The sequence below is a fragment of the Lutjanus erythropterus genome, chromosome 15 (genome assembly GCF_056507025.1).
Source record: "Lutjanus erythropterus isolate fLutEry1 chromosome 15, fLutEry1.hap2, whole genome shotgun sequence".
In the NCBI taxonomy this organism is placed as follows: domain Eukaryota; kingdom Metazoa; phylum Chordata; class Actinopteri; order Lutjaniformes; family Lutjanidae; genus Lutjanus; species Lutjanus erythropterus.
Genome location: NC_139331.1, coordinates 18,903,229 through 18,913,623, shown reverse-complemented (window position 1 = coordinate 18,913,623; position 10,395 = coordinate 18,903,229). Strand labels below are relative to the sequence as shown.

Below are 10,395 nucleotides of genomic sequence, written 5' to 3'. Positions count from 1 at the left end.
TACACTAATGTAATCAGAATGCAACTGTTACTGTCTCTCAACAATGATACAATATTTAATTTAGAAAGGAATCATATTATATGACACAAACATGCAGCAAGTGAATGTTTTCATTCTGATCAACAAAATATTAACTAAATAAGTATTTATTAATGATGGTTATTATTAAGTGTTACCGAATGTATTTGGAAAGTTTGTCAGACTAAGAATCTCTTTAGAGGATATTCTATTGAAAATGCTTCACTTGTAATCAGGACGTACAAACACAAAAAGAAGGGAAATTATGAAAATCTGAGTAAAACACGATAGTCCTGTGGTGGCCGTGTTTATCATTAACCTTTATTTTTATACAAAATACAAAAAATCTGAACAAGTGTCACAAACCTTCAGTCGACACTAATTCAAAAAATCTATCCCACAAACTTGAGACAACATGTCAAAGTTTTTGTCAACATTATTTTCATCAGATGCCTTCATTATATACATACATACAAAGAGCCTCACTATGCTTTCGTTCCTGTGTAAAAACACTTAATCCTCGCACTGTTCTTTTTTTTTTTTTTAAAAAGAATGGTATTCTACAAAGGGTTTGTTTTTCAGACAACTGCCCCTGCCCCTGCCCCTTTTTGCTCTCTGCTCCCATAACAGTTGAGACATTGGTTCCTCTGTCAACTTTCTCCTTTTCCTGTAAAAGCCACATTTAGGGTTACATCTTGAGTGAGCTAATGTGAGCAAAATGCTAGCTAACTAGCTAATTAACAATTGATGAAGATTAGCTACTGTTATGCTGACATAAACTAATTTAAGTAGCAAATATATGTTATTTTTACAGGTCCTCCAGCAACATCTTGGTACCATCTTCAAAATTAGTTTTTATTCCCAACATATAAAAGTGTAGCACGAAGCACACTGTAATACAAAAAACTGGAAAAGGAGAAAGCTAACTGAGGTACCAAGCATGCTCAACTGTCATTGGAGTACAAAGTGAAAAGGGGCGGGACTTAGGAAGGGTCAGTTCAGGTACTGGCTGATGCTGTATGCATGGCCTCTTTGAACACCGTTCATGGTCTTATATTGCTGCAAAAACTCACATGAATGTACCAAACCTCCTGACTGGTGACAAAGCTAAGCTAACTGCCAGACTGCTGTTATAACTGTGACATTATATGACATTATAAACATTACAATCAATTTTCTCAGTTTGTTACTTTTACCTGTGCATTTACAGCAATTTCCAAAACCAAGTGTGGACAGTGTTTTAATAACTTAGCTAAAAAGCAATTTTTTTTAATATCTTGCCATGTCTCAGTACCACTATAGAAGTTGTTTTACATGAAAATGGCTCAACAACACCTGAAAAATAACATACACCTGAACCTTCCAAAAGTTTTCATAACATTCCAAAACATTTAGGACATCGAACTTGTTCTGTACATTGTTCAAACCTAGAAAAAAATATTAAATAGTTGCAAGTTCACCTTGTGTTTAAAACAATTAGGAAATGACAAGAAATTAAATTACACACTGCGTGTCCATTCAGATCCAATGCAACAGTTAAGAAACATGAACAAATTTATAGTGAACTGACATTCAACAAAGTAGGGAAATGAGACAGTTAAAATCAGAGATTAATGCATATTGTGAACGGATATGTGTATCTGCATAGGGACCTGCTCTTACTTTGTGTACATGTGTAATACAGTAGATGCCTTGTGTTTGCATTAACACACGTACAAACGAGCTATGGACGGAGATTCTTTCAGAGAAAGTGGCAAAGTGGACGACTTGTTGTGTATAGGGTTAAAAGGCTTCATAGTGTTACCATACCGAATCTTTGCAATTGTCACCACTGTTAATCATTAAAACGATTAGCTTGTTGAAAACTTGTCCTTCCGTGTCCGTGCACAAACACCCAGAGCAAATAAAAAGCAGATAACTTCCACCCCCTTCGGTGTCAGTCAGGTTCGAAGAAGTAGTTTCCACCAATGTTTGAAAGACATATTTGCATGTTCAGGCTGTTAAAATCACAAGAGCCACACAATCCACAACAACGACATTTTGTGAGAGGAAAGTTTTAAGACTCCGAGTATGGTTGTTGAGAAGTTTTTAAAATCCAGGTGACATCAAGTCCATTGATCGTGTTAGAAGTTTGCGACTGCTGCCATGTTAATGTTAAAATCAAGCAAATAAATCCAAAGAGAAGGTGCTTTCTTCACTTGTAACAAACAAATCAGACGTGACTTTTCTTTCCCTCCATTTCTTCTGTATTTTAACTGTTTTCTATTTTGCTGCGTGGTTTCTGACACTCGAACAGTAGCGGATAAACCTGCTCAACAGCTGTAGCCACATTCTGCACATTTGGTCCTGAATGTTGGATGGGGGTGGGGGAGTGGGGTGAGAACATAAGAACAAGTACATTAAAGAAAACAGAAAAAGGCAATAATAATAAAAGGCAATAAATTTCATATACAGACGAATTGAAAATCATGATAAATGAAAGTGGCAAAATAATTCACTCTTTGTTTGGGTGAAGTTCGGCCAAAGGCATGGCATGAAAAACAAGGAGAGCAAAAACTATTTCCCTCAGTGTAAAATTCCTTGGGGAATTGGGTTATTTACAAACCGCTTTACTGGTAGTAAAAGACTATAAAAGTGCATTATTGTGACCTCAATCCCTTAAGCTGGTGTGCCCTCAAGCTGTATGTAAAGAAGCATGGAGAGAAGTTAATGCGAGTGTGTTTGTTATACCAAAAAGTTCAAAGCTTCATTCATAAGGTTGACATTCAAATCCTATATCAATATTCAAATGCTGCACAGCATCCTTTTGTTGTCTATTAATTCCGTTCAAATCTGGTATTGCTGCACCATTGCTGATAAATATTAGGCTGCACTAATATCGATTTACACCAAAACTAGTGCATATATGCAGTTTTCTTTTATACGTGGTTAAAACCACTAACATAAATGATAGAACTTTTTCCCACTACCAGTAGACAAGTTTGCTTTTCTGTTTTTTGTTGTTTTTTTTATGTGCACTGGAAAGCCAAGACTCAACTCATGTCTGTACAGGAGAGCAGAGAGGAACACATGTTTAAAAGTCCCCGTGTCTTCAGCTCTCAGCACTTCTGTAGCTTCTGAGTTTCTCTTCTGCGTCACTATTTGTACTTTCATGTATCTGCTTTATTTTACTTTTTCATGTTGACTTACGGCTGGATAGTTGCAACTTATTGAAAAGAGAAATAGATTTTTTTGTCATTTTATTTTTCTTATTTAATGGTCTGCACATGTGACAGGCGCTGCTCACGACACACCCACTGACCGGCGGACGGTGCACTGAGCTGGAGGACAAGTGAGAGGAAGAGAGTCTGTACATCACATCTAACGTAGGGATTTAAGGATTTATTTCAACCAAAACAGATGTAGTGATTGTTATATCAGTGGGAAGAGTGAGTTTTATTTTGTTTCAGTCTGTCGAGTTCAAATGAAGTGGAGTTCAACAAGGCAACTGAAGCTCATCTTAGGTAAAAAAGAATCTTGAATTAAGAAGGTGATTGGTTGTATTTTTTAATAAGGAAAATAGGTGGGCGAATATTTCCTTTTTTTTAAATTACCTTTTTCACTTGTTTATTTTGTTGTGGATTGCACACATCTCCCAGCTTTCCTTTTATCGCATTTAACCGTAGTTGTCATCTTTTTTTTTTTGACTGGCAGTGGCAGCTGGTATGCCATAAATTTTTTTTTGAGCCATTACTACTTTTCTGGCACCCAACAACACAACATGATGACATTTTCGCTTGGTTATGTGACCTACTAATCTGAGGTAGTTTGTGTTTTCCATCGGTTTTCCCTTAGTTGGTACTAAAGGGGTCTAAATAATGACAGACATTTGAAGCTTCATTTGAAAATGAATGTTAAAAAAAGACAGCGTGTGTGTGTGTGTGTGTGTGTGTGTGTGTGTGTGTGTGTGTGTGTGTGTGAGTGTGAGTGAAGTACCTGTAACTGTGATACTGCCAGTAGAGAACACCTGTATAGTAGCCTTGAGTTGTTTGATCCTATACGTGGCAGCAGGATGGAGCTCTGGTTCATAACTGACAAAACACACAAACACATGATTAAGTACTGTTACACTGAAAGCTTTCAGCACACATATCTTGAAACAAACACAAATACAGCATTGAGACTGTTTTATAGGATGCCATATGCCAGTACTCCACATGGCTTCATATAAATAAGTGACTGCTGACTACACCGTCACCTTCTGTCTGTTTGCTTTGCAGTCGTGCCAAATGCAAACTAAAGTGCTGAGCAGTGCTGCCACCACTAGAGGTCATCCTGTCCTCGCAAATATCGAACCACTTTAAGTCAAATAACAGCTACCCACTCCGCACTGAAGTGTCTCAGGCAAAATTGAACATAGAAATAAACAAAAATGGTGCTCATGATGATTATAGTGATGTACAGCTTCAACCTAATAAACAAAAATGAGCAACATAAAACATAATTGATTCTGAACTGACGTGAAGATTAGGGTCTGCTACAGGAAGAAGCAAAATTAACATATTAATTTATTTTTAAATACTGCTTAACTCAGACAAGTCTGGATGGTAGTGACAGTTTTAACTAGTGTGATGACAGTGTGTGTGATGCATAGTACTGGATTACCTGGCGATGGGACGGTTGTTCTTGGTGAAGTCTATAAGGTGGACTGCAAACGGCATTGAGCACACTGCCAGTACATTCACAATTTTGAAGGCTGAAAACCTCACCTGAACAGACAACACACACATGCACAGACACATATATTATATACATATATGCTGTCCTTCAAGCATATTAGTCCTAACTATGATAGTAAGACCAGGATTGTAAAGTACTTACATAAAATCTACTGACACACCATATGCTTGCTTATAGACCTATTAATTGAGTCAATATTAATAGACTATTACTATCATATTTTTATCATTGGTTTGCAATATATTGAAAAGCGATTTTGTTGTCTAAATCCCTGTGCAATCCCTCTTCTATCATTGAGTAAACTGACAACCCCTTACTAAGTGACATATTTTAGGAATATTTCATATTATAGTCAATGCATAACAATAACTGTACAAAACAAACGAAAAACTGTACAATTAACCCAAACAGTGAACACAATAACTGCAGAAAGATTCTGTAAAACAATCAATTTGGATTAAATCTGAGCAGATTATTTCCTGCGAAAACTGCATCAGAGACTTTCAGTAACATTTTACTCAATTTGTTGCTTGTATTTTAAATTTTAAAATTTTCAACAATCATACATACTTGAAAGGCTTCTTTTTGAGTTTTCTTCTCCTTGATGCTTGGCCATTGTTTTATTAGCTCTTTGGTTGTTTTAACTGCATACTTTTCTAATGCTTTCTAGGCTGTTTAGCAGAGAGAGAAGGCTCTGTGAGTACAGCTTGTGTTCAGGTTTATCCTGTGAGCTTTTTTAAGTTTATGTCTTAAATAATAATCAAAATTTAAAAAATCTGAATTTAATTTAGTGTTCCTCACAGAAATTAATGAAAAACTGAGATACAGGCCTACTGAAAATTTTTAAATATAAATTACATCACTTAAAATCAAGAAGGCCTCACAATCCCGTGAAGCTTTAGCAACCCCTAGTGGGGGGTGGCACCCCCAGGTGTAGGGTCAGAGTGTGTGTGTGTGTGTGTGTGTGTGTGTGTGTGTGGATGAGTGTGGGGAGAAATATAGAGTAAAACGCTTCTGAAGGGGGCATGTCAGAAAAGGTTGGGAACCACTGAACTAGAGCATCTGAAATGCAATCTATATCTGCAAAGTAAAAACCTTGCATCTGTTACAGTCCTTTTTAACAAACAGCTATATGATTATTCTCACCTTGAAGCCCAGTTTCTGCAGACAGCGTGCTAATCTGCGAGCACCCAGCTTCGCCTCATCCTCACTGAACAAAAGAGGAGAACAGGAGTCAGAGGCAGGATAACAGTGGTAGAGGTATAGTGTGTATGGTTTGGCACACAAAAAAGATAAAACACACAAACAGCAACAAGCAACCACAACAGTTCCTGTAGCTTCAGGGCACCATTAGTCAAAATTGATGATTGTCAAGCTGGTTTGCTAAAAATGATAATGACTTGCTCTGATATCATCATTGTATCTGTGACAGGTCAGATAAATGATAATGCCTCTGCATTACTGGCAGCTGATGAGCAATATTGCTCAAACATTCAGCTGAAGCCAACATTAGTGCACCAACAATAAAGGAGGCGAGACAGCCAAGACAATCAGCAGCCAACATTTCTCTCACCACAGAAAATTAATGGACCTTTGGCAACCACCAACTCAATTTGTTATGTGCAGTTGCAGTTCAGTTTTTTTTAAATCTCCAGGCAGCTATTGGTTAGGATGAGTCTTTCATGAGTCTACCTTGTTGCTCCAGTGCAGATGATTTTCCCTGAGGACCAGATTGAGGCTGTTATCTTGGGCTTGCGAAGCTTCATTAGGACTTTCTAAAAAGAAAGCAAAAACCTGATTGGTGCCCACATGGCCCACATCATAAAGCCTTGATAATGCACAAAAACTGTAGTATGGATGGATATGTAATCTCTTGACTTCCTCACCCCTACTTCTGGCTTATAGATGACATTGGTTCCTTCTAAGGCAATGGTGCGCAGATTGAGGTGGCACCTGGTCCTGAAGGTTGCCACCACATTGGTGACAATGATATCAAGTGCCTCGTCATTGCTGGAATCCATGAGGAAGTGTGCGGTGCAGCAAGAGGACCACAGGGGCTTTCTCCTCACACATTTACCACCGTTGCCACCATCACCACGATGTCATGTACAGACGAGGAGACAAGACAAGCTGGAAGGGGAAAAAAGGCCCAAGATTTATTACTGTTTTGAAAGTGGTTAATGACGAACAATCTTTTTTATTTTCATTAAATATTTTTCAACACTGTCAATTAATGCAATGCCTCAAAACCTTTTTTGAATCTTATTATTTTCAAAAAGGCCTCTTTTTAACGTTTTCATAAGTGACATTAGAGCTGCAACAATTAGTCCATTAACTGATAAAAAGAAAATTAGTTCCTAACTATTTTGATTATATACATTGTTTTGTTTGTTTCGTTTTTCAAGCAAAACTGACTAGCATCTGCAGGTTCTAGCTTCTTAAATGTGAGGATATGTGGCTTTTCTTTGTCATTTATAGATAGTAAATGAAGAATCTTTGACTATTTCAACTATTGGTTGGACAAAAGAAGCAATCTGTAGACAACACTTTGGGCTCTCAGTGAATTCTGATGAACATTTGACAGAATTTCTTGACATTTTATAGACTAAATGGTTAATTGATTAATCATGAGAATATCTGGCAAAATAATAATAATAAATTGATAATGAAAATACTTAGGCCTGCAACTAATGACTTCTTCTCATTATAGATTAATTATATTAATTTCACAACTTTCATTTCATTTTTTAGTCCCTAAAATGTCACAAAAAATGACCAACTAATCTAGGGCTGCAACTAATGATTATTTTATCTTTAAAACTGTTATTTTGTTTTTGTTTTGTTTTCTCTCTAACCAATTAGTTGTTTGGTCGATAAGATGTCATAAAATTGTGAAAAAAGTCAATAAGTGATTCCCAAAGCCAAAGATGATGTATTCAAATGTCTTGTTTTGTGCACAAATCAAAGATATTCAATTCACTGCCAAAGAAAATAGAAAGTATTAAAATTTATGGAACTGAAATGATAGATTTTTTTCTTTAAAAAATGACTCAAAACAAATCATCTATTTTCAAAAAAGTTGGGGATTCATTTGATAGTTTATTATTAATCAATTAATTGTAGCAGCTCTAAAACAATCATAAATGTCAGCCCTACATCGGATTAGCTCAATATACACCTTGCACATGAAGTGAAATCAACTAGCACACTGAGAAAGTCCCTCTGTGCAAATCCTATTCTTACAAATGAATAAAATCACAGGAATGGGGTTTTAACTTGCCACCTTAGTTCAGCAGCACCAGTTCATCTGAAAGTCCAGCTATGTTTCCCATCTACTTGAGATACAGGGATGCGACTCAAAATACGAATCACACAAGCATCTGCAAGACACCAGATGAGTAATTCAAACATCTCTTTTAAATGTACCTTTAAGCTACAGTAGTCATCTATTATCGTTAGCTTACCAGCTAATGATACAGCATGATACGTTAGCTACTCTCTGTTGCTACTCAATTACCAAGCAAGACGAAGGGAAACAATACATTGGAGGCTAAATGCAACATATGATGTATTCCTCAGTTAAATCTGTGAAAGCGTATAATGTGGCTCGTCGTATATTTGACTAAAATGCAAGGTTTATTAGCGTTACAGATTAAGCATCGCTCATCCCAGTGTTGTATTGCATAGTAACGCACCTGATAAACTTGTTTGGGGGAAATGATGCTAGCTAATCTTGTGGTCCAACAAGCCGGGCTGTCAACTATTTATCGAAAACTAATCCAACTTAATTGCATGATCTAACGTGTTTTGTGGATAAAATTCAACTGAACTGAACGACTAAAAGCAACAGACTAAGGATACCTACTGTTCAGCTAATGTTGTGAATAAAGCTATCCGTTAGCTAGCAACAAAGAAAAGTGCACAGGCAGTAATGAATGAAAAGTTGTTGGCTAAGCTAGCTAGCAAGCTAGCTGTATATCGTTACACTGCGAACGAGGCAGTTGCAGTGTTTCCGGACGGGTTTGCGTGTAAATTGCAGATGTGTATGTCTGAATATTTTCTTTCATTCTTTAGCTACCTCCTCAGCTTGCTCTTTGCTGCAACCCGGAGACATAAACAATCCAGTCAACGGTCAAATTTGTGGACAGACACCCCTTCCTCTGCAGACAACTGACCACCTTCCGGTTTTAGCTTTCAAAATAAAACAAGGTGACCTAGGGGACTCAACGGCAACTTCCGGGAAGAACTTTCAAAATTCAACGAATCCTTCTTTAAAATGACCTGACAGTGTTCCCTCCTCTCTGATAGTGTGTGATACTTTAAATGAGGACCCATGACAAATAAAGAACTCAAAAAATAGTTTCTTCTTTTAAAACTGTATAGGATACATTGGGTACGTTTGACTTGGGTCCCTCTTTATTATTAATATTATTTATTACCTTTACTATCAAAGAGATCAAGAACACAATTAATGTTTCTGGCTGCTGCAAAGATTGACTTGAACAGCAACTGGTAAATTGGTCTAAAGTTTGTATTTTGCATCACCTTGTGGGCAATGAGGAACATTTTGTTTTGAAAACAAAACAAAACAAAATTTTTACATAATTTGAAGTAATAAACGCTCAAGTTGTCTACAAATGTCCAGCAGCATGAGCTAATATGTTGATGTAATTATTGGTTAATCTGTTATGAATCAATTCTTAATCATTAAAAGTTCTAATTTAAGTCTAAGTAAGGGTTAAAAGTCTCAATGACTTTAGCCAAATTCCATGTCCACAAATTTGTCTTTGTAATCATCTACGCCTGCCAATATTACACTTAACAGGCTTATGTTAACACCATTTCCAGATAACAATGTGTAACCTTTTTTCAGTGTTTATGGTGTATTGACATTTAAGCTATGTGGATTAGAACATCTCCAAGGAAAATGAGCACATCTGGTCAGTAAACGCTCCTCAGGGAATTCTGGAGCAGCTACAAAAGATGAGAAGGAGTAAAGTTTGGAGGCGGCCGGGAATGTTTGTGTTATCAATGAGAGAATTCACAGCCGCTCCTGTGGCTCATGAATGAATTTAGTGAATGGATGCTGTCCTGAGGTTTCTGTGCACTGTCACATCCTGCACTGATTGTGACCTTTAGGCAGATGGATCACGACTTTATGAGATTTTGTGTTGGCTTATGCTTTTTCTTGAACTCATTTGACCCGCTCAACTTTGTGTAACCGGATGAAAGTGAAACTGATAAGAATGACATATAATCTTTAAGAGATAAAGTTGCTCAAACTAAACACAGATCTGTGTGTATGTGCACGCATTCATGTGTATTTGTATATGTGAGTTAATATCCATGACTTATTGCCTGCTTATGCACATTTGTGTCCTGTAACCCAGCGATTCTGCTCAGACCACTGCAAACACTTCTCCCACCTGGCCAGCGCCCAAACAAAACAGAAAAATAACTTCTTTATGATTCAGCCTTGTTGTTATTGTTCTTCCTCCCTGGTTACCAAATTGTCTCTTTTCCCTCTCATTTAATTCTTCTGGTGAATTATAGCCCTGTGATTCACATCCATTCTGCACAAGAGCCTTGTTCAGATGTCCCAAGATGTTTACTATAAAGGTTTAGATTTAGAGCAGGTTAGGAAAGTCAGACCGCTAG

The 10,395-nt window shown here is 37.0% G+C and overlaps 1 protein-coding gene across 2 annotated transcripts; it reads right to left on the bottom strand.

The window, feature by feature from the left end:
* Positions 1 to 1,272: 1,272 nt before the first annotated feature.
* tbpl1 (TBP-like 1) lies at positions 1,273 to 8,925 on the bottom strand. Of its 2 annotated transcripts, XM_084738002.1 has the most exons (8): positions 8,816 to 8,922; positions 8,021 to 8,117; positions 6,624 to 6,867; positions 6,430 to 6,512; positions 5,884 to 5,947; positions 4,663 to 4,766; positions 3,994 to 4,088; positions 1,273 to 2,364 (listed from the first exon to the last, which is right to left on the bottom strand). In XM_084738002.1, the coding sequence occupies exons 3-8, from the start codon at positions 6,756 to 6,758 to the stop codon at positions 2,270 to 2,272; spliced, it is 576 nt and encodes a 191-aa protein (XP_084594128.1). In that variant the 5' UTR covers positions 6,759 to 6,867; positions 8,021 to 8,117; positions 8,816 to 8,922; the 3' UTR covers positions 1,273 to 2,269. The 2 variants fall into 2 exon arrangements, with proteins under 2 accessions (XP_084594128.1, XP_084594127.1); XM_084738001.1 differs by lacking the exon at positions 8,021 to 8,117 and having other exon boundaries at positions 8,816 to 8,925.
* Between the last annotated feature and the right edge of the window lie 1,470 nt (positions 8,926 to 10,395).